At 59.8% G+C, this 21966-nt stretch overlaps 1 protein-coding gene across 1 annotated transcript in view; it reads left to right on the top strand.

The window, feature by feature from the left end:
- The first annotated feature begins 2710 nt into the window (after positions 1-2710).
- The window catches only part of RALGDS (ral guanine nucleotide dissociation stimulator), a 46791-nt gene continuing 27535 nt past the window's right edge, over positions 2711-21966 (top strand). Inside the window, exon 1 of the mRNA XM_059925936.1 lies at positions 2711-2809. Within this exon, the coding sequence (XP_059781919.1) occupies positions 2792-2809 (18 nt within the window). The 5' untranslated portion in view covers positions 2711-2791. The remainder of the gene's footprint in view (positions 2810-21966) is intronic.

The following is a 21966-nucleotide window of genomic DNA, read 5'->3' as shown; positions in this document are numbered from 1 at the left end:
AGAAGCCCTCAGGAGCAGGTGGCCCTGAGGCCCTGAGGCCCGGGCAGCGGCATCCTTGCGGCGGGGAAGTGAGCCCCTTCTCACTCCCAGCCCAGCTGATGGGCCCTTCTCAGCCGTGGCCCAAACCCCAGGCACTATGGCTACCCTGGTCTCCATCCCAGGGTGCAGGCCTCAGACACAGTGGAGTGAGTTACAGTGCCCAGCTCCTGGACCCAAACCAGAGTCCTGGCTACCTTCCACAAAGGAGCTGAGGGCTTGGGGCCAGAGCTGCTCCGTGGGTGGGAAGAAGTAAGGGCCCTGGTAGGAGTGGGAGGGGTGGCAGGAGACAGGCCGGACCCAGCAGAGGGAGGGGGAGTGCCGGAAATAGAAATAGACGAAATTACAGATGCAAAATGTCTGCAGTGCCCCCTGCCATGGAGGCCCCTGAAACTTAAAACTTGCCGTCCCCTCATGGCCACCTACCACCTCCCCACTCCCTACGGTCCAGCATCCCTGCTCTGCCACAGGGCCTGGCCCTGCACACGTCCACTCACACGGCCTGCTGGTCAGGCCTACCTGTCCAATCACCAGGCCAATTCCTGGGGACACACTCCTGACATCTCCTCCAGGAAGCCTGCCTTGATTTATTCCCTCCTCCAGGGTGGGTGCCTTTCAGTGTTCCCATAAATTCTCATCCCTGTGTCATCATTGACAGTGTTCTGCCCATCTCCACCCCGTTCCCCAGTTGGTAAACGCCAAGAAGTTACAGATGGCGGTCAGCCAGGTTTACCCTGGTACCCGAAACCCAGGAGGCATTCCATGAATGTTTGTTGAATGACTGCATGAATGTGAGGCAGCTGAGAGAACACGGGTTTGAGTCTGTCCTAGCACACGAGGGATGCTGGGCAGGTTACTCCATCTCTCTGAGGCCCTGGGGTGACGATCAAATGGGATTATGGCTGGGAGACCTCTGGGCACTGACTTCTGGGCAGGTACTTGGAGAAGTAGCTAGGTCTGGGACCTAGCTAGGCAACATGCCCAACCCTGGGAGGGGGCAGATGACCACCATAGCCCCCACTGTGCACAGGAGGAAACTGAGGCAGACCCCATCCCTGGCTGCATCTCAGGGATGCACGCTTGGGTGGGGTGAATAACGCACCCACTAAGCTCCTTCCAGTTGAGATGCTGTGGCTCTGATAAAAGCACATGGATCGTGTCCCCTGCTGCCCCCAACCTGCAGTGACCCCCAGCTCCTTGCCCCACACTCAGACAGACCCCTGTGTGGTCTGGTCCAGACACCCTCCCCAGTGTGTGCACCCCTCACGCCTACCCCAGCCTCCCTACAGCCTTCCTCCCCCAGGGACCCCACCAAGCCCTCTCCCCTCAGAGCCCCTGCCTGCAGCACCCCTCCCTGAAGCCCCCCATCCAAGAGGGACTCAACTCCAAGGCTGGGCTCAGAGGCCACCTCCTCAGACTCCTGTGGAAGCACAGCCTTTGGGGTCAGAATGATCTGGGTTGAAACCCACAGCGGGGCCACATCACAGCCCTGTGACAGGCAAGCTCGTGTGGTGACTCTCAGAGCCTCAGTTTCCTCCATTGAAGATAAGGCCAGTCACTCTGACCTTGGGAGGGAGTGTTGGGGATTAAAGCAGGGGGAAGGTGCCCAAAGTGCTTGGACTCAGGAGGTCGCCTGGCTGAGGGCGCCCAACACAGGACAAGGCCTCTGATGGTCAGCGCGGGCTCCGTGAAGGTGAAGAGCAATGATTTTGAGTCCCCCGTTCACTTAGAGCTGGTCACTTCGTCACTTAGAGCTGAGTGACCTTCAGTGCTGGGGCCACTGTTCACAAATAAAAAAAGTCAAAATCACTGAGCACCCAGAGGGTGTTCTTACTAATACTAACTACCCCCGACAGCCATTCACCCAGTGGGGGGCCCCTCCTCCCTGGGCTCCTCCAGCCCCCTTTCAACAGCCAGGGCTGCAGCTGGCGGCAGACTGGACCTCGTGTCCGGAAGTCCTGCCAGGAAAACAAGGAAGGGAGTGTGGCGGGGGTAGGGGCGGCTTGACCTTCTTTTCTGTACCCCGTGTCCACTGCCGCCTCCAGGACTGCCTGTCCCAGCCATGCACTGAGCTGGCCCCAGCAGGTGGCACACGGGGTAGGACAGAAGGATGCGGGTGCACAATCTCACATCTCCAGGTCTACACTACCACCCGGCCCAGCCCCCGCCCGGTTGGGTTTGGGGCGGCTGGAGGTCCTACGGGCACAGGAGAAACAGAGCAGGTGGCGGAGGTGGGAGATGCGCTGTGACTCCCGGGTGCGCTGCGCGCGAGCGCGCGGCAAGGCGGGGCTCACGTGCACGCGCCGTCCACGGCCCGCGCAGGCCCCGTGTGCGCTCCCGGCCGTAGACTCTAGGCCCTGCTGCCCCGGCGGAGTCCACCCACGTCACCCAGCGACAGGGAGACCGCTGCGCGTCCCCGAGCTCGCGCTGCGGGGTCCGCCCCTCACACCTGCGGTGGGCAGGGCAGGGGCGGGGCGGGGCGGGGCCGCGGAGGTCCCCGCCCACCCGGCCGGAGCCCGGGAGCCCGGGCGGAACCCAACAGCGGGGCCCGAGCGGCCGCGCGCGGCGCAGACAATGGGAGCGGCGCTGGCGGCGGCGGTGGCGCTGGCGGAGCCCCGGGCCCGGCGGGGACGGGAGGCCGCGCCATGAGCCCCGCAGCCGGGCGCCCCCCTGCGCCGCGCGCGGGCCGAGGCGAGCGGCCTCTGCGAGCCCTGGGCCCCGCCCTGGGGCCGGCGATGTGCTGCCAGGGCTGAGGATGATGGTAGATTGCCAGGTGAGTGCCCCGCCCGGCCGCGACCGCCCTCCCCATCGCCAGGGGGTGGAGGAAGGACCGCGTGCCCGCCCCCGCCCACACCCACACCCCATCCAGCCGGGAAGGAGCACCGCGTCGAGTCCACGCTGAGCGCGCGCTTACGCAGCAGTTCCGAGTCCAACCCTTCCTGGTACAGTTGGGAAACTGAGGCCAGGAGAAAGACACGGACTGGCCCGGGGCCACGAGGTGGGCAGAGTCCAGAAGAGAAGGGAGGGTTCCAGCCTCCAATGCCAGGGCTCAGCCACTACCATGGGGTTTCCTTTGGGAATGAGAGCCCCTAAGATTCTGGGGGACCCCTGTCCACCCCCACCCATGAGGGGCCCTTTCCTCTTGGCATCCCAACGCGCCCACAGGTACATACACACACATTGACTTCACAGGTGGGGACCATGGCGTAGATTCAGAGGAGAGTGGACACAGAGGTGACAAGGGGGAAAGAAGAAATCGGTTGGAGGCAGCTCTACCACGGGGCAGGACCATCTAGTCTCCTGGCAACGTGCTCAGGGCTCAAAGCGTGAGGGACAGAGGTGCCAGGCAGACGGGCTGGGCGTCTCCAAGGTTCCCACGGGTCGGCGTAGGCAGGGACAATCCCCAGGGCAGCCTGGACAGGACAGTTTCTGGGGTCCTGCATCCACCACTCTGGGCACCTGGAACTAGGATGAGATTTCCCCCCTAGTGTGGAGGGAATTACAGGAGAGAAGTCCTTGGTTTACTCCACTGTAATTTGGGGTGCATAGATGGGGTGATCCCAAGGGTCCTGCAGCTCGTAGAAGAGTCTTTTGGCCTTGGTTCTCCATCCCTGACCCACTGTGCTCCAAGTCTTCCGAGTAGAAAATGCTTTCTACTCCTTCGAGGTCCTTCTGAGCAGAGGGCAGCCTGGGGGCGTGGGGAACTGGGGACCCGGGTGGTACAGAATGAGGCAGAGCACTGGACCGCATCTTTGTTGGCACCTGGGGTTCCTCATTTGGAAGTGGGTGGAGTCACTGACCTGGTGGGAGTGAGGAGGCCTCCGGAGTGAACTGGACACCAGGACAGTGGCGGGAAAGAGGGGAGCAAGAGAGGCTTCTGAGGTCCTGCACATCGCCCCTGGAGCCGGCAGGTCCTGCTCCTTTGCCCCTCTGGGGTAGGGAGAGTCGCTGCCTTGACTACACCCAAACAAAGGTGTGTGTTTTGTTTTCTGGTTTTCCTGCCTAGGGCTGCAGTGCTGGGGCTGACCACCAGGGGGCGGGCTGTGCTCACTCTGCTCAATGGAGCAACTGGAGCAGGGAAGGGACACCTGGGAGTCATTCTGGGCATCCCCCTGCCTCCGACCCAACAGGCACCTTTTATTACTAGCCTCCAGGTCCACAATATGAGCTGCTCAGAGGTAGGAGGGGGCTCCAAGATCCTCTGTTGATTCAGCTACTGTGCCCTGGGCACTCACCCAGGAGCTCACAGCTTAGAAGGGCAGATGGACAAAAGCAGGAAAGCAACTCCACGTGAGAGAGAAGAGCAAGTGCTCTAGGGAATGAGTCAGGGCCCTGGAAGGAGGGCCAGGAGCCCCTGGAGGGTCTAAAAGGCCTCCATGGTGACATTGATGCTGGGACCAGAAAGACAAGAGCAGCCAGCCCTGCACACTCTGTGAGCAGTGAGCCTGGGGGAAGGTCAAAGGTGCAGAGACTTGGAAACAGAAGATTTTGTAGCCAGGAGGAAGTGAGACAGGAGCCAGTGTGGCTGGGAGAGCTGAGGAGGAGAGCAGGGAGGAGGGCAGGGCAAGACCTGGAAGGACGTCCCGGTGTCTGTGCCATGTGACAGCATCCCCTAACTTAGCGCGTGCAAGGACAAACACTGACCCTCTCACTGTCTGTGACCAGGATGCAGGCTCAGCTCAGCTGGGAGCCTCTGCCTCGAGGTCACCCAGGAGGCTGGGCTGTGGTCTCAACTGAGGCTCAATCAGGGTGGGGTCTGTCTTTGAGATCATTCTCGGGTTATTGGTGGGATTCATCTAGGCAATGGGTGGGTGCAGAGAGATATTCCGGAAGGAAATGTCCTGTGGTCAGGCTTGATTTGAGGAGGGGAAGTATGATGCTGAAGATGAGGATGGTGATTGGGTCTGGCATCTATTGAGTGCTCACCTGCACTCCATCCTCACTGCCCCGGGTCACCTGCGTGGTCATCAGGTTCCTGGGCTCTGCCTGGAACACTGGCTTGGCTGCACTTGGCCGGGGTAGCAGAGGTGGGACTTGGTCCACTGGAGGTGGGGTGGTGTATTAGTTTCCTGTAGCTGCTGTAACAAAGTACCATAAACTGTGTGACTCAAAACAACAGAAATTTATTCTCTCTCAGTTCTGGAGGCCAGAAGTCCAAAATCGGATGTTGGTAGCACCATGCTCTCTGAAGACTCTAGGAGGGGATCCTTCCTTGCCTCTGCCAGGTTCTGGTGGTTGCCAGCAGTCCTTAATGTTCCTTGCCTTGTAGATGCATCCCGCCAAACTCTGCTTCCATACTCACGTGGCCTCCTCTGTGTGTATGTGTCCAGTTTTCCCTCTTCTTACAAGGACACTGGTCATTTGATTAGGGCCCACCCTACTCCAGTATGACCTCGGCCTAACTTGATCATGTCTGCAAAGACCCTATTTCCAGAGAAGGACAAATATCATGTGATATCGCTTATATGTGGAATCTTAAAAAATGGCACAAATGAACTTATTTACAAAACAGAAATAGAGTCACAGATGTAGAAAACAAACGTATGCTTACCAAGGGGGAAAGCGGCGGGGGGGATAAATTGGGAGATGGGATTGATGTGTACACACTACTATATATAAAACAGATAACTAATAAGAACCTACTGTATAGCACAGGGAACTCTACTCAATACTCTGTAATGGCCTATATGGGAAAAGAATCTAAAAAAGAGTCGATATATGTAGATGTATAACTGATTCACTTTGCCGTACAGCAGAAAGTAACACGACATTGTAAATCAACTATACTCCAGTAAAAATTAATTTTAAAAAAAGAGTGCTCCTAAAAAAAAAAAAAAAAAAAAAAAAAAAAAAAAGACTATTTCCAAATAAGGTCTTATTCACAGGTGCACAAGGTTAGGACTTCAACTTATCTTTTGTGGGGACACAGTTCAATCCACAACAAGGGCATTGGAGTGATTCTACCCCCGAAGGCCAGGTACCCAGGTGTCCTCAGGGATGGGGGCAGCAGTTGGGATCTGATCAGGTCTCCGGGGCTTGGCCCCCGGCTGGAGGTTTTGGGGTGTGAGTGGAGCCTGGGGGTGCCCTGTCAGGGACAGCCCGGCTCCCCAGCTCGGTGCGTCCTGGCGCAGCACCAGCAGGTGGCGCTGTGCCCTCCTTGCGGCCGCCCCGGCGCGGCTCTGAGCAGCCGCGGCGCGTAGACAAAGGTCTCACCTTCCAGTTGCGAGGAGATCACAGACACAAAATTGTAAACAGACCAGGAGAACAGTCAGTTCAGGGGTGACGCGCTGTGGAGGAAATCAAACAAGGCGGGGACCCGGGGTAGTGAGTGAGTGGCGACCTGGATGGGCGGCGACGGAGCCCGGCCCGGTCAGACCCACAAGGGTTAGTTTTTCGTTTCCTGCTTCACCTGCAAGCTGAGCTGGCCCTTCTCAGCTGCTTGCGGGGGCCCTGCAGCTATGATTACACTGGCGGTTTCCAGACAGCTCTCCCATTACCGCCGGGCCGGTGACCGTGCGTCCCAGATGTTGGGGGGAGCACAGAAGACAGCCATGGGGATGGGTGGGCAGGGCGAGCAGGTCAAGGCTTGAGGGGTCCCTTCCCCAGAGACCCTGCCCAAAGAGGGGGCGATGCTGCCTGAGCTCTCCCACGGCCCGCCTGGTGGGGTTCTGCCTGGTTGTACAAAGCGGGGAGTACCATCTGGAGCTGAGGAGCAGGGCCCCTGGGCTCCCCGAGGCATCAGTGAGATGGAGCAAAGTGCCCCGCGTGGCCCTGGCCCGGGAAGTGGAGGCCGTTTCTTACTGTGTCCTTTGGGCGCTTCCGCATCTCACAAGGCCGGGGCCAGTAGCCTCGGCAGTGGGTCACTGAGGGATTTACGCAGCAGATGTTCATCGAGGGCCTCAGAGCTGAGCACTTGGCCCGTGCGGAGCACCTTGGCTCCCATCTGAGGGGATCAGACCATAGACACAAGGGACAAGGGTATAGGACAAGCAATAGATCCAATGGGGAAGGCATTGGGCTGGGAGCCTGGGGATCTGGGTTTGGTGGCCGCTCGGCCAGCAGTGGCACACTGGCCATGGGGCCACGCTCTGTAGAGTTCTAGGCCACTCCCACACCTCCATCCCGGGCTGCGGAGATGCCTGTTGTAATGACAGCCAGCCCATGGCACCTTCCCTGCGCCCGGCCTTGGGCTGCAGCGTCTCGTATCTGCAAGATCAGCACTGCTGCCTTCCTCCCTTTTGGGTGGGGAAACTGAGGCCCTGGAAGGCCAAGGGACTCCCACAGCTAGATAGTGGCAGGGCTGGTGAGGGCGCGTCCCTGCGTGCAGACAAGCCTGGGAGGGGCCCAGCATGGGCACTGGGGGCAAATTCCTTCCAATTACAGTGAGCTCCCAACGGTCAGGGCAGGGCAGGCCCCAAGGTGGTGGTTAACAGCGGGCGTGGAGACGTAAACAGAGCTAATGAACCCCTTTCATCCTCAACCCGCTCTAATGAAGGCCTTGGGCTCTGTTCTCTGCATTTTCTTAGGGTTCTGGGTTTTTGAACCTCAAAGAGTCTTCTCTTAGGGTCATGGCTGAGTGGTCTCCCTGGGGGTGGGGGAATTAGGTTTTGGGGCGTCAATATCTCCTCCCAGGGCAGCCAAGCCAGGGTGAGGAGGTGGAGAGGAGAGGGCATCCCCCTAAAAATGATAAGTCCCAGGAGAAAGGAGAGTTCCCATGGCAACCTGGAGGAGTTGCTTGGCAACTACAGGTCCCCAAAATACTTGCCTGCAGGAAGGCTCAGGGCTGGGGCTTTCCCATGGCCTGTGTGTATGCCTTAGCCACTCTTTGTGGCTGATCCCCCACACCCTCCTCTTCCACCCAGCAGCCTCACCCTCTGAGTCTTCCTGAGGGAAACCCTAGCCTGCTCCCCCCTCCCCATTGCCCCACCCTGCCAGCCAGCCAGCGGGCATCAGGCCAGTCCCCTAGCAACGGCTATTTCCTGGACACCTGAGTGACAGTTGATGGTAGCAGAATGTCATAAAATGCAGGGTCAGAGGGCACAGCAGATGGAGCCCAGTACCAGCCAGAGTTGGGAGGAGCATGGTGTCTTGTGCTTTGCACCCCCTGCATCCTGAAGCCATGAGTAACCTGGGCCTGGAGCAGGATGGCAAGGCAGGGTGTTGCTGGAGGGGGTCGGCGGGTAGAGCGCTGAAATAGAGGATGTCTGTTCTGGGCCACCTTGCAGACTGGCTGTGTGACCCTGGCATGCCCCTTCTTACTAGCCTCAGTTTCCCCATCTGTAGTCACAGCTACCCTTGTACCCGTGTGTTCACCATTCAGTGCATAAATTATGCCACCTACGGGGCCTTGGGGTGGGAGGGTGAGGGACCAGGACCGGGCCAGCCACTGCTTCTTCATCTGCCCATCTGCATCCATCTCCATGGTCCAGGGGAGGCAGGCGGCCTCGTGGTTAAGGCCATTCACTGGCTTTGGAGATGGACACCTGAGTCTGTATCCCAGCTCAGTGCTTAGCACTCAGTGTCCTGGAACAGGCACTAAACCCGTGGAGGCTCACTGCTCCCCAGTGTGAGGAAACGGGGTGCCATGGGGATGGAAGGCAATCGGCCCTGTGGGCCTCTTAGGGGCTGCTTTAGTTTAGTTTAGTTCACAGGGATGAGGGCTGTGGGTAGCCAGGAAGGAGCCCCTTGACCACAGGACAGCGTGGCGTGTTGGAAGGGAGGAGAGGCTGGTAGGGGCCAGGCTGCCCAGTGGTTGGATTTTGGAGCCGGGCAGGGAGGGGTGGGACTGCTGGTGACACCCCCCCCCACCCCCCCCCACACACACACGCACAGGGGTGTCTGGGTGCCCTCAGGGAGCCAGGATTCTAGACTGACCGTGACCATTCACTCTCTGAGTGACCTCGGGCCATCGTCCCACCCCTCTGTGCCTCCCTGGCCGCATCTGTCAAACGGGGAGGGGGCGTGCCCACCTCCGGGGTTGGGGGAGGCTCCGGCGGCACCCGGTAACCCGGTGCTGGGCACCTGTGTTGGGCGTGCTGGCAGCGCGGGGCTTCCGGACGATCCTGGCCTTGACTGCCCAGCTCCCGCACCCCCGTCCCCCGCCCTCGCTTCGAGCGCAGCGGGAGGAGGGGGCGGGGCGAGGGCGGCGCAGACAATGGCCCGGGACCCGGGCGCGGGCAGTGCCCGGAGCGGGGCGTGGCGGCGCGCCCCTGCCGGCGTTCATGCTGGTGGCCCCGCCGCCGCGCGGGCGGCTGAGGTGAGCCCCAGCCCCGCGGGCGGCCGGGGTGGAGGGGCGGGAGGCCACCGGCGTGGGAGGGAACCAAGACGCGGGGGCACTGCCCCACCCACCCTGGGCTTTCTGCAGGGAGGGAGCTCAGTTCACCGAAGTGAGGCAGCTGGGCCCTGCCCCCCCTCCACCCAACCCTGCAGGGTAAGAGGGGGCGGGTCCACCCCGGGGCCGGGGGGCACCCCAGATCGTCCCCGCTTTCTGGGTTGGGATCCAGAACCGGTTCACTTGGGGAAGGCACAGGGCCTCTTCTCTGGCACCACCTGCGAGTCCAGGTGTGCCCACCTGACTCTTTGGAGCTGGGGTGGGGAGGGGGTGACCCTGGACGGTGGAGAGGAAAGTCCCCTTGGCCAGTGAGTGACCCTGAGCCCCAAAGCTTACCCACCTCCCGGCCCCTCCCCTCTTGGAACTCCACCCTGACCACAGGCCTTTGTCGAAGGAGGCTCTTTCCCAGTAACTGTCCAGCTCAGAACTGGGAGGGTGAGAATGTGGGGGGGACGTGAGGACAGTGTTGAAGCCCTTGGGGCTGCCGCCATCTGAAATGAATCTGTTCCAGCGAGATTCTTGCTGCTACCCACCCCCATCCGTCTGGGCTGCGGCCCATCTCCATCACCGTCTGTAAGGGAGGCCCTGGCCCCCGGGCATGTGGGAGGTGAGGCTGTCTAGAGGTCAAAGGGGAGAGAGAAGTCTGGGGCGGCCTGGGAGGCTGGCTAGGATTTACAGCATCCAGACAGGTAGATGCCTTCACTCCTCCCTGCCTTGGTTGCCTCACTTGTAGACTCCCTGGATGTCAAGGTGTGTGAAATGTCCCTGAAGCACCTGGCACGGGCACAGGCAAGCCCTCTGCAGGTGGCAGGAAATGTCTTTAACCCTTCAAGGGAGGCAGGTGGCCGTGTGGCCCACCAGCTGTGTAGACAAGCAGTGTTGACCACCCTTGGAGAGCTGTGGGCGGGGCGCCAAGTTGAATCCCCGCCTATTTCCAGCTGGGGAAACTGGGGCCCAGAGAAGCTGAGAAAATTGTCCAGGCCGTACGGTGAGCTTTCTCTGCATAGCGTTCTTCCCTGAAGCCAGCGTTCCAGGCCCCTGACCACCCCCCCACCGCCGCCCCCATCGGGTGTGCGGCCTGGAAGGTTGCCCTTTGACCTTCTAGTTGCTCGGGGTTGAAGTTCAAGGGCGAGGCAGTCCACCTGGCCTGAGGCCCTGGGTGGCCAGGGAGGTGGCAGCTGCGGACTCTGGGGGCAGGGAGCTGGTAGGTGGGCAGTGCCGGGTCACTGCAGACGACTGCAACGACTGCCATTCTTCAGGATTTCAAGAGCAGTTTCTTTCACAGCCACTTGGGACCGGGACATCCCAGCACAGAGTACGGGCCTCCTTCCTCTCTCACCAGCCCTGCCAGGAGCAGGCATGGGGTGTCCCTGAGGAAGCGTGCTCACTGAGTCTGAGGACGTGGGGTGGCCATCACCTGGCAGTATGGGGTACAGGCGAGGCTCCTGGGGTTGGGTGTCCCATCCTGCACATGGACATGCGAGTGTCTTGGGAGCATGCCCCTGCCTTTGGGTGAACATGTGCACGTCTGAGTGAACTTGTGACCACGTTTGTCATCGTGTGCCAGTAGTGTGCACGGCAGCTTGGCAGTGGCTGAGCGAGCACACGTGTGAAAGGGCGTGTGCAGACTCACGACTGGTGCCTGGGGGAGGGAGCGCGTGCATCATGAGAGCACAGGCGTGTGTGCACACGCGCATGCACGCAGGCATCTTGTGTTTTCAGAGCACCAGGCCCGAGCCTTGACCGTGAGGAAGCCGGACCCCTCAACCTCTCATCTTTAAAAGGGTTGAGAAGTGTGCCCAGCTCACAGGGCTCTAAAGTGCTTAGCACATGCCTGGCACGTGTGGGCGCGCTCTTGCCTGGCGGTGGCGTGGAGACCTATACAGCTCTTAGAGGGTCCCCAGGCAGAGGAGGCCACCTGGTGCCTTGGCGCCCCTGTCCCTTGTCCCAGGTATGAGCAGGTGAAGGCCCTGGAGTCTTGCCTTCTGTGGGAGGAACCAAGGAAGGAGCAAAGTCCAGGGCTTGGCAGAAGGACAGTGGGCGGCGGGAGGGTGGGACAGAGGCCGTGAAACCGTCACTCAGCCCCAGGGCCCGGAAACCCAGGGCATCCTCTCGCCTTCCCACCCCCCACTGGCCTGCTGGAGAAGAACTGTGGGAAAGAGGGCAGTGGGCACCAGCCCCACTATCTCCCGCAGCCAGCTGGAGCCCCAGATCCTTTCCAGAGGCCAGGACAGCTCAGGAGGTCCCCCTCTGAAAGGGCAGCCCCGCTTCCCAGGCCCTGGGCCCCCGCAGGCGGGTGGGTGGCGGCGCCGGGTACGCAGCGTCCCTGGCACGGCAGGCAGCCTCCTCACCACAAGAGCCCATTTGTCCTGACTCCCCTGGCCCTGAAGCCCTGAGTGTCCAGGCCCCGCTGGGCACAGGGGCCTGACTGTGGGCTCAGCTCCCTCCCCCACCCCAGCCTCAGTAGGCCTGGCTGTGCTTTGGGAAGGGGCTTCTTAGGCCAGGCCAAACCATGCCAGAGCAAGCTCTGCTTACCCGATGAGCAGAGACCCATTCCTGAAGAATTGTTACTGAGCTGGGGATCCATGAAGGAGAAAAAAACCCCAGGTTGAACCAGAGCTGAATCGACTGCCCGCCTCCCCCCACCGACATCCCCAGGCAGGCTGGCTTCTGGGAGCTTCCAGGCTCCTGTTTTCCAGAAAACCTGGCTTCCCCATTGCTCCGGCCTGGGCATGCCCCCGCACCTCTGCTCCCAGCCTCACTCTCTGGAAAGCGTTTTAATGGCAGGTTGGCAGACGGGGCCTCGCCCTTCCTCTTTGCCATCCCTCAGGCTGCTCTCTAACCTCACCACCTCCTCCAGGAAGCTTTCCTGGTCATCTTCCCAGATGGAGCTCATTGGCTCCGAACCCTGAATATTTTCGAGTCCAGAAACTTAGAAGCCGGAGGAACCACCTGGACCACAGAGTATTTGTTGAGAGCCCACGGTGTGCCAGGGACCGTTCTAGGGGTCGATACGTCAGGGAACAGAGTGTCTGCTCGCAAGGAGCTTAGACCCCTTCCAATTTTAAAGAGAGGGAAGAACTGAAAAAATGCTTAGAACACAGTGGCCTTTGCACCCCTGTGATGGTGTGTGTGTGCACGTGTGAGTGATACAGTCATCCATCTGCCCATCGGCAGTGTGAGAACGCACCACGGGCCGGTCATCAGTCCAGGTACTTGGGTATGAGGGGCGAACAGGGCAGATTGAGCTTACAGCCCAATTGAGTGGGGAGACACAAACCAATCCCACAGTGGATGACTGTTTTATTACCATTTTATTAGTGTTACTTTCTCAGCTCATCCACCTTATTTAAAGTTGCAGCTCTCCAATCCCATTACTCTATTCTATTTTTTTCTTCTATAGCATGCTTGCCTTCAAACAAGTATTTTACTTATTATACTGCAGGACCAGAAGCTGATCTTTATCTGTTTTATTCCCTGGCATATTCCCAGCACTTGAGCAGGGCCTGGCATCTAGTACCTGCTCAGTTAATCCGTTGTGGTCTGAGTGTGGTGCTGTAGTTGGGCCCCCGGGGCCACTCTGGTCTGCGGATGGTGCAGGCTGCAAACCCCGTTACCAGTCCCTCAGGGATGCAAGATACACTGAAATTGCTTAGAGATTTTTATGGCAATTGGATGTTGCCGCGACATTTCAATTGCATTTTACGACAGTGTCAGTCAGTCCCCGATTTGGGGATTAAAAAGGAAAACCACTGATTCTTCCCCACAGAGTATCCTAGGCTACTTGAGGGTAAGGTTTTTTGAACATGTGGCCTATGCCAGGCCCCATCCTAAGTGCTTCCATCCGATATTGCATTTAACCCATGCGAGCTTTTGGAAGCAGAGGTCATCCCCACGTGTGGCTCAGGACCACGCTCAGCGGGGGGTGGGGAGAAAGTCGCTTGCCAGCTCCCCCCAGCCAGTGAGTGGCAGGCTCTGGGTTTGAGCCCAGACTCCGTCTACCTGGAGCCCCAGCTCGTGGCTGCCGCTCTAATCCACAGAGTTGGATGTTGGGCTCCTTGCCGAGCTGGACGCGGGGGCAGGCCCGAAGGGGCGGGGAACTGTCCTCGGCTGCCACGGGAGGGGTCCGCTGGCACCCTTGGCCCGGCTAGATCCTGCTGGGCGCAAAGCCAGGGGGAGCAGCTGGGGCAGGGCCCGGATTCTCGCATCCTCAGCTTCTTGACAACCTGTGTGACTCAGTGGGCTGGTAAAAGGGGCCGGCGGGCGGGCCGCCCGAGCAGGGGAGCCCTGTGGCCGGTGAATCAGCAGTCAGAGCAGCTGACCGCTGGCTTGCTGTCCTGCCTGGGGCGGGGCCAAACCTCAGCTGCCAAAATAAGCACCGCCCCTCTGTCTCCCTCCCTCCCAGCTCCCCTGGCAGAGGTTCCCTATGTCTCTGCCGTTCCCAGGGGTCCCCACGTCTCCCCAGCCTGGAAGAGGAGACAGAGCCTCCCGGTTCGGGCGTGTAGCCTTCCACAAGTCACTCTGAGGTTCTGGCCCCCGATGGCCTTCCTGTAAAGAGGGACCCCCTGCCCATGAAAGGGCACCTCGAGGATAGACTCTCCCTCGGCTCTTATAAAAAGGTGGGAGCAGCTTGGGAACAACAGCCTCAAAGCCAGACTGCTGTGTGGCTTTGGGTGAGTTCAGTGCCGTCTCTGAGCTTCTGTCCCCAAGCTCACCTGCAAAACTGCCTCACACATTGTGACGATTAAATGATATCCACGCTGGCACATCAGTGAACAGCAGAAATACTAGGGAGGTCACTGACTCCGGTTTAGGCATGGAGTTGGGGGTGGGGGAGGTGAACAGGGAAATGAATGTCAGAATCTCAAGCTGGGCCTCATACAGCGGACAGACCACCCACCCTGCTGACGGGGACCCAGCAGCCCCAAACCTGCCCGTGCTGCCGGGAATAAATCCACTTTAACCCAGTGCACAGTGGAGGAAAGCAAGCTGCCCTGGGGACCGGACAGGCCCAGGCATATACCTGGGGTTGGCACTGACCAGCTGTGCAGCCGCGGGCAAGCTGTTTGCCCTCTCTGGGCCTCGGTTTTCTGTTTTACAGCAGAGGTAGTTACCGTGGCTTCATCTGTTTCACAAATGCTGGGTGGAAAGGTGTTTTGTCTCATCAGTAGCTGCTTCTGCCTGCAAGGCTTCTATTTGCCTTAGATGAACCCCCCCCCCCCGGACCTAAGCCCCTCTCCCAGCTTGCGGGGCTGGGTCACTGGCGTGCACAGCTGCGGCATCACCCCTACCTAGCAGAGCCAGGCTGGTAGTGACTGTGTTGAGCGACCTGACGATGGGCCTCAGGTTCCCAGAAATGAGAGGGAGGAGAACCGGGCTGTCCCCACCCCCAGCAGGACCCCAAGTCAGGTCAGGAGGCTGCAGGAAACAGGAACGAAAGCCTGGCCCCAGGCCTCTCCTGCCTGCTTCCTGGACAGGATGTTGTGCTGAGTAAACAACTTGAATAGGAGTCACCGCTCTGGCTCTGAGTCACAGCTCCTAGCGACAGCCACGCGGTGTTTATAAACAGTGTGCTTCCCACCCACCAGGGCCTGCCCCCACTCCCCGCCCCCGGAGTCTGAAGAGGGTGAGAGGACCCCAGATGCCGGAGGCAGCAGGCTCCCCTGGAATCCCTCCCCCGCCCAAAGGGCTTGATTCGGGGCACACGTCTGTGCGTACACGTGTGTCCACGAGTGGGGTTTTGCTATGTCTGGGCTCGTGTGTCGCTGACCAGGTGCCTTATCCCGGGGCTACCTGCATCGTGGGCAGAGCACCGTTTGCAGGTCACGCGACCTTGGTGTCCTGGGACAAGCTTGGAAGCCGTGGTAGCATCTCAGGGCTGGTGTGAATGTTCCCCGAGGCCACGCCCACCCAGAGCTCCGTGCACAGCATAGGGGCACAGGAATGGAGGTGGAGACGTGGCGGGAGGTGGTTTGCAGGTGGAGCGCCCCTAACGGGTCCCAGCCTCAGAGCCCTGGCTCTCCGTGGCCGGTCTCCGTTCCAGGCCGTGACAGTGATGGTGTGGGCCATGTGGTGACACAAGGCCGGCAAGGAACAAAGGCGCCTCTGCTCTCCCCTACACGGGTGGGAGGAGGGGAGGCTGGGCCCCGCCTCTCCCCCCCTCACCCCTCCTCCTCAGGGCTCCTGCCTTTCTTGCCTGCAGCTGGTCCTGTCCTCCCTCCTGGCTGTGACTCAGGCCCTCGGCCTTCCCAGAGCTCAGGGCCCAGTGCTCGGGGCCAGCCCTGCCTGGGCCTGGCCTGGCTCACAAAGGAATGGCCCAAATGGCTCTGAGGCCAGGCTGACCTGTGCGGGGGCCTAGGGTCATTGGAGAAGAGCCCAGGCAGCCTTGTCTGGTGCTCAGGAGCGCTGGGAGGGAGATGTGCCACCCGGCACGGATCCTGGTACCCGGGAAGCACTCAGTAAATGCCTGTCCAATCAAAGGCGTTAACACAGAGACACGCCTAACTGGGCAGCCTGGTTCCCTACTGGCTCCTGTGACCCCGCCCCCGCTTCTTCTACAGCCCTCCTGAAGCTCTCCGCCACCCCCAGGTCTGTCCACACAGTTGGAAAGGCTTTCCCATCCCCTCGCCCACCCGCTCATCCCTGCCACAGCGCTGGGCCCAGGGACCAGGAGGCCATGGCTCAGGGAAGGCCCTCCCCCATTTCATCCAGTGCCCCCAAGGCTAGGGAGAGTTCGCTGGTCCACGTCCAGGGCAGCCAAACCGCATCGAGGGGTGCCCGAGGTCACATGGCCAGTCAGCTGTCAACACAGGGGAGAGAGGCCAAGGGTGCGGTCAGCCTAGGCCCCACAGGGCTGTCTCCCTCCTCGGAACTCTACTGCCCCCTGCCTCACCCACGTCCTGCTGGAGCCTGCACGGGGCTTCTCCCCAGCAAGGCTGAGCACCTGGGGGAGGCCTGCCATGCCAGCCTGTCCTCGAGAAAGTGGACCAGAGTGTGTCTGCCAGCCCTCTTGGCCTCCCCTCTGCCGGGACCAGGGTGACAACAAACACTTCCAAGTTATCCACTGGGATCCGGTTGCAGGGCTGCATGCCAAGCACCGAACAGACCTCGCAGTGCCATCTGGAGCTCTTGGAGGTGGAGCCAGGCCACAGCACCCCTGGTGCAGGGGCAAGCTCCGCCAACATTCACTGAGTGTATATTACATGCCAGGCCCATGTCCGTGGGACACGATCAGAGTGCAGGTCCCCCGAGTGCCAGCCACGAACCAAGCCTGTGCTGAGTTCTTGTTGAATCCTGCAGCGTCCTTGTGCCCATTTTACAGATGAGGAAACTGAGGCCACTAAGTCGCTGGCCCAGAGTCCCAGAGCTGCTAATAGAGAGCCCAGTCTCCCAAACCCACCCAGTTTCCCAGAGGTCCAGATTAAGAGCCACCATGCACGGAGGGGCTAAGGTGGCTGGGGAGAAGGAGCAGGGGGTGCCTGAGTGGAGGTGAGCAAGGGGCAAGTCAGGGCCGAGTGAGTGGGAGGGGGCTGGGGGCAAGGAGGACTTTGGATTCTTTTGTGGGTTGGACAGAAGCCTTTGGAGGGATTTTAGTGCCGGGGAAACATGCCGCACTCTGGGTGCAGGCATGAGGTGGGCACCTGCAGGCAGGAAGGCGGCTGCCTCAGGGTCCACCTGGAAGCCCCTGCCACTCAGTCCCCCCACCTCCAGATGCCCACCCACATCCCCTAGAGAAGCCCCACCCTAGGGGCTCCTGTGTCCGGGGAATCCTTTCTTCCATGAAAGAAATTCTCCTGCCCCAGAGGTGGGGGGCGGGGAATTGAATTTGAAAACCTCTGTACACCACCACACCTTCCTATAACAGATCAGGAAACTGAGGCTCAGAGAGAAGAGGAACCTGCGAGTCCCAAAGGGAGGCAGCACTAGGCGGGGGCAGGAACCAGGTCTCCGTTCTCCGGCTCCGAGCTGCCTGCTCTCGGGTCCCCTGCGCCCCACAAAGCCACCGGAAGAGGATGTGAAACGCTTGCTCAGAGAAGCAGAGCAAGTGCTGGCGGGGCTTGGCGTCAGGGCGGCATGCTGGGCCCCGGCCACCCCGCCAGGGCCCCGGGGCCTGATGTGCCTGCGGGCCGGCTCTGGACCCCCTGTCCACCCCCTTCTCCTCTCGGCCTCCGCGATCCTGCGTGCCCAGCCGGCTGCCCACCAGGGTCCGAGGAGGGTAAGGAAGCAGCCCTTGGCCTCTGGGTCATCCTGGCATCTCCGGGTCTGGGGATCTGGGCTCTGAATGCTGATGAAGGGAGGGTATGTGGGCTCTGCAGAGGTGCGCACAGACACAGGACCTGGATTCTCCCTGTGACATCTTGGGCAGGTCCCTGCTCCCCGGGGCCTCAGTTTTTCCATTTGTCAGATGTGTGGGTTGGACTCATCCCATGGCGTCCAACGTCTGGTTTGCAGCAAAATGAGAAAAATGGAGACAAGGTCGTGAGTTTTCCTTAAAGCCAAATGTATTCATTCAACAATTATCCATTTTTCTGATCGTATGCCCTCCTTGTTACTTTTGGTGGGGTCTTTTCTGAAACGATGGTAATGATGGTGGTGATAGTGGTAATGATAGTGGTGGCATTTTTTTTTTTTTTTTTACTGCCCTACTTGGCAAAATAAACAGTTGCCAACCCTAGGTTGGTCCCCGCAGTTTAAAATTAAATCCCATGTCTGGGTGCCAGGGGTGGAGGAGCTCCGAGGGCTGAGTGGCGGGGAAGGCTTCCGGAATGAGATGGTGGCCTAGAGAAAGCGGGGTCTCCTGAGCACCCTCCACAGGGCCTGGCAGGGCTCACACCTGCCTGGGGGCCCCACTGGCCAAGCTGCTTTGACCTCTGTGACATGTACTCGCCACCTTTTCTGACTCTGGGTGGTGATTTCCCCCCAGGCAGGGGGAACGGGGACAGGGCCTCAGGGTGTTGGGGGACACAGCTGGGCCCACCCTAAGACAGCAGGTCTGAGCTGCAGCTACTGGCCCGGCTCAGGACAGAGCCCTGTCCACCCACCCTTAGCTGGCCCTCAGCCTGGTAAGAGCGGGAATTCCTGGCCCTGCTCATCACGGGAGCTGGTATGACAGCCACGCGGGTGACACCAGGCCTAGGCACTCGGGCGCCCGACTCCACTGGGGCCGGCAGATGGGCAGACAGACTGGCAGAGGGCCTCCCTGGGAGCCCAGCCCCAGCCTGGCTCCCACCCCATGATGGCCCAGGAAGCCAGGCCTGCCGAGCCCAGAGGCAGGAAGGGTAGGGTGTTCCTCGCCTGTGTCTCTGGGGTGACCACCAGACGGAGGGCCGTCGCCCACCGTGCTGCCCTCCAAAGCCCCACACCTTGGCCGAAGACACCTCTGCTGGCACCGGCCACCGAGGTGAGTTTCCAGGGCAATCGGTGCCTGTGCCGAGAGGCTGGCTAGGCCACCGCCAGGGCCCTTGACTTCCTCCCCTCCCATCAGAAGTGGTTGAAGAAGTTTGGCTGGAAGCTGCCCGGGGAGGCCCATCTCCCATTCCGGGTGTGAAAGAGGAGGCGGGTGGGGGTGGGGGGGCGGTCACCCTGGTACCCGTGTCTGCCCACCTGGCCAGCCTGTCTACCTGCTCCCTGCCCAGGCGGGTTGGGGTGGCTGCGGCTTGTCCTAGCGGCTCCGCAAATTCATATGATGCTTCTCAGATTACAAAGCGCTCTTGTGCATTGTTTCATCATCTGCTTTCCTGAGAGCCAAGTGGTGGTGGCATTACTACTACTATTATCCCCCCCTCTTACTGATGGAGAAACTGAGGCTCAGGGAGATGGAACTGAGGCTAGGAAGGTGCATAGCAGGGACTTGAACACAAACCTAGGCTCTACATTTTAAGAGAGAGTTTCCCAAACCTACAGGCCCACTCCTCGGTCGTGTGTGCCCAACGTTCCACCGGCGTGGTCCCGGGACCCCTCCCTTTCTGACCTTCCCCTCCGTTATTCTCGTGTTTCAGGCTCAGTTTCCACCTGTTTGTGTCCCCTTCTGGTTCTCTTCCTCTCTCCTCTCCTGCACTCCCACCTCGGGCTCGTCGCACGTTGGATTGGTGGCCTTTGGGGATGTCAGGGACCCCTCAGGGTGCTGGGCCCTGAGCGCTCTGGGAGTGGAGGACAGTCGTCAGTGTGGCTCCTGGTCTCACTCTGTGACCCTGGACCACACGTGTGCTCCCCCGAGTGTCCCCCTTAGCATCCCAAGAGTTAGCGTCGGGGCGTCTCCAGGGGAGGACAGGGAGGCCGCCTGGCGAGCTCACAGCTGATCTGGAACGCCCGGCATCCTCGTCCTGAGCCATTTCCACGGCTCCGGGCATTGATTCATCTTGTTCTGGTCACCCTGGGACAGCAACGCCCTGTGAGGTCAGAGATTTGGGGTGATGATGATGTCAAACCCCTCCACCCAGGATGGTCTCCTAGGTGTTTGGAAGCTTCATTTCCCGCCTCCTGACCATTTCTGAGCCTGGCCTCCAGCCTGTGAGGCCAAAGAGGAGGAGGCAGTCCCTGGAAGTTCCCAGGGACCAGTGGCAGAGGAGGTGGGGCTGAGCTGGGCCCACTCGCTGTGCTAACAACTCCCACGCTCAGCCCGGGTGCATCACCTCCTGCCAAAGTGTGTGCTCCCCCGCCCACAGAGGGCTACCCCAGGACTCAGGCAGCCAGGAATGGTGACATCAGGTCAGGGAAATGACCGAGGAGCCTGGCCAGGCCACACCCCATCCATGACTTCCCCAGGCTCTAAATATAGACCAGAAAAGACAGACAGACCTGGTGACCTCCACCTGCCCAGTGAGAGGTGAAAGGTTTTCCACAAAGGCCTGATCCGAGTCCGGGTACCTGTTCCTCACTGGGCCACCAGCTCCCTCCATCACCTTGGCCGAGCCCAGGCTGGAGGAGGCGATGGCCAAGGCCCTTGTCATCTGGACATGTCCTTGAATCAGTTCTCGCTCTGAGCCACCGTGTGCCTGGCGGGCTTCCCCAGAGTTGCACCCTGGGCCCAAAGCCCATTCCCTGGGACCCTGTGCTGGGCAAAGTGGTGGGTGGGAAGTGGGAAGCATGGGCCAGGCAGAGAGGGGCTGGCTCGAGGCTCTGAGGACCGCAGCTGTTCTGCGTGAGCCTCACCGGACGTGGTGAGAGAGGACCCCAGAGATGCAAGCTGGGGTTGCACCAAGCAGTTGGTCTTTTGTCTGAGGGCGAGAGGGGCTGGGGGGCTTTGAAGGGTCAAGACCCCTCTGGTTGCTGTGCATCAGGGGGACCAATGATCGGATGACAGCGGGTAGGAAATGGGGCCCCAGAGGTTTGGCCTGAGCACACCTTTCCCTGAAACCGGAGGTGGCTACTCAGGGGCCTCTGAGCCAGGGAGTGATGGGGGGCCCAGGGGGGCCTGGGGCAAAGCCACAAGCAGATGGCCCGGCTGGAGAGGACAGCTGCCTGTCAGCTCCCGCCCGGTCTCCTGTTGCGTGGGAACACAGACCAGGTGCGGCTGGGTTGTCCGAAGTTACAGGAGCAGCCAGAAATGTGGATTTTTATATGAAATCACCTGACCTTTTACTGTTGGCTCAAAAATTGAAAAACACTTTGCAAGCCAACCAAAACACACGTGGGCTAGATTTGGCCCGGTTCTCTTCCCAGCTGTCAGCTAGAGACCTGTCTTTTGAGCTTCCCATGCGAGGAGCATCCTGCCTACAGGAACGGTCTGTATGGCGATGTCGCCCAGGGCTCCTTGTGACCCCCAGGGAAGGACAGCTGCACTCTCCAGGGAAAGGTTGTACGGTGCTTTGTGCTTGCTCTCCCTCCCAGCAGACCCTCCATGGGCCCAGGTTAGCATAGACTCGATTTCAGGCTTGCCTGAGGTCCCTGGGTTTGCCTCCAGCCCCATCTGAGCTGCATGATTCAGTTTCCCAGCTGCCCACTGCCTCGGGCCCCTTGTGTTGTAAGGATGCTCTGGGTGCCCCTTGGGTGTGGAGCGAGGAACATGGGAAATGGTGAAGGTGGGGGGGTGGTCACTGCGCTGGCCCCGGGTCTGGAGATTGTTCCCCTCTCTCCAGGGCTACTGGGTGCCTCAGCAGCATTAGGGGATAAGTCCCAAACTGTGTCCTTTTTCTTTTCTAACTTCTATTATGGAAAATTCCAAAAAGACACAAAAGTAGATAAAATGGCATAAAGGCACGCAGCTTTCATGATCACCAAGTGCAGGGGCCACTCTTGCTGCTGCTTCTTCTCTTACCGGCCCCATGTCCTGCCCTCCTTCCCCACAGCAAACGATATTGACACAAATCCCAGGCACATCGTTCCCTCCATCAATATTTTAATACGTTTCTCTAATAGTAACCAAAATCCTGTGATCACACCCCAAAAATGATGTCAGCTATCATCAGATATCCAGTAGTGTTCAAATAATCCCAATTGTTCCTCAGGGTTTTCTTTTTTTGCTTTTTTTTTTTTTTTTTAAACAGTTGCCCTGTTCAAATCACAATCCAGAATCCGCACGTTGCATTTGGTCGTATGTCCCACCTTTATTTTATTTTATTTTTTTAATATTTATTTATTTATTTATTTTGGCTGCGCCG

The sequence above is a fragment of the Balaenoptera ricei genome, chromosome 6 (genome assembly GCF_028023285.1).
Source record: "Balaenoptera ricei isolate mBalRic1 chromosome 6, mBalRic1.hap2, whole genome shotgun sequence".
NCBI lineage: Eukaryota > Metazoa > Chordata > Mammalia > Artiodactyla > Balaenopteridae > Balaenoptera > Balaenoptera ricei.
This window is presented reverse-complemented; position numbering and strand designations above follow the sequence as displayed.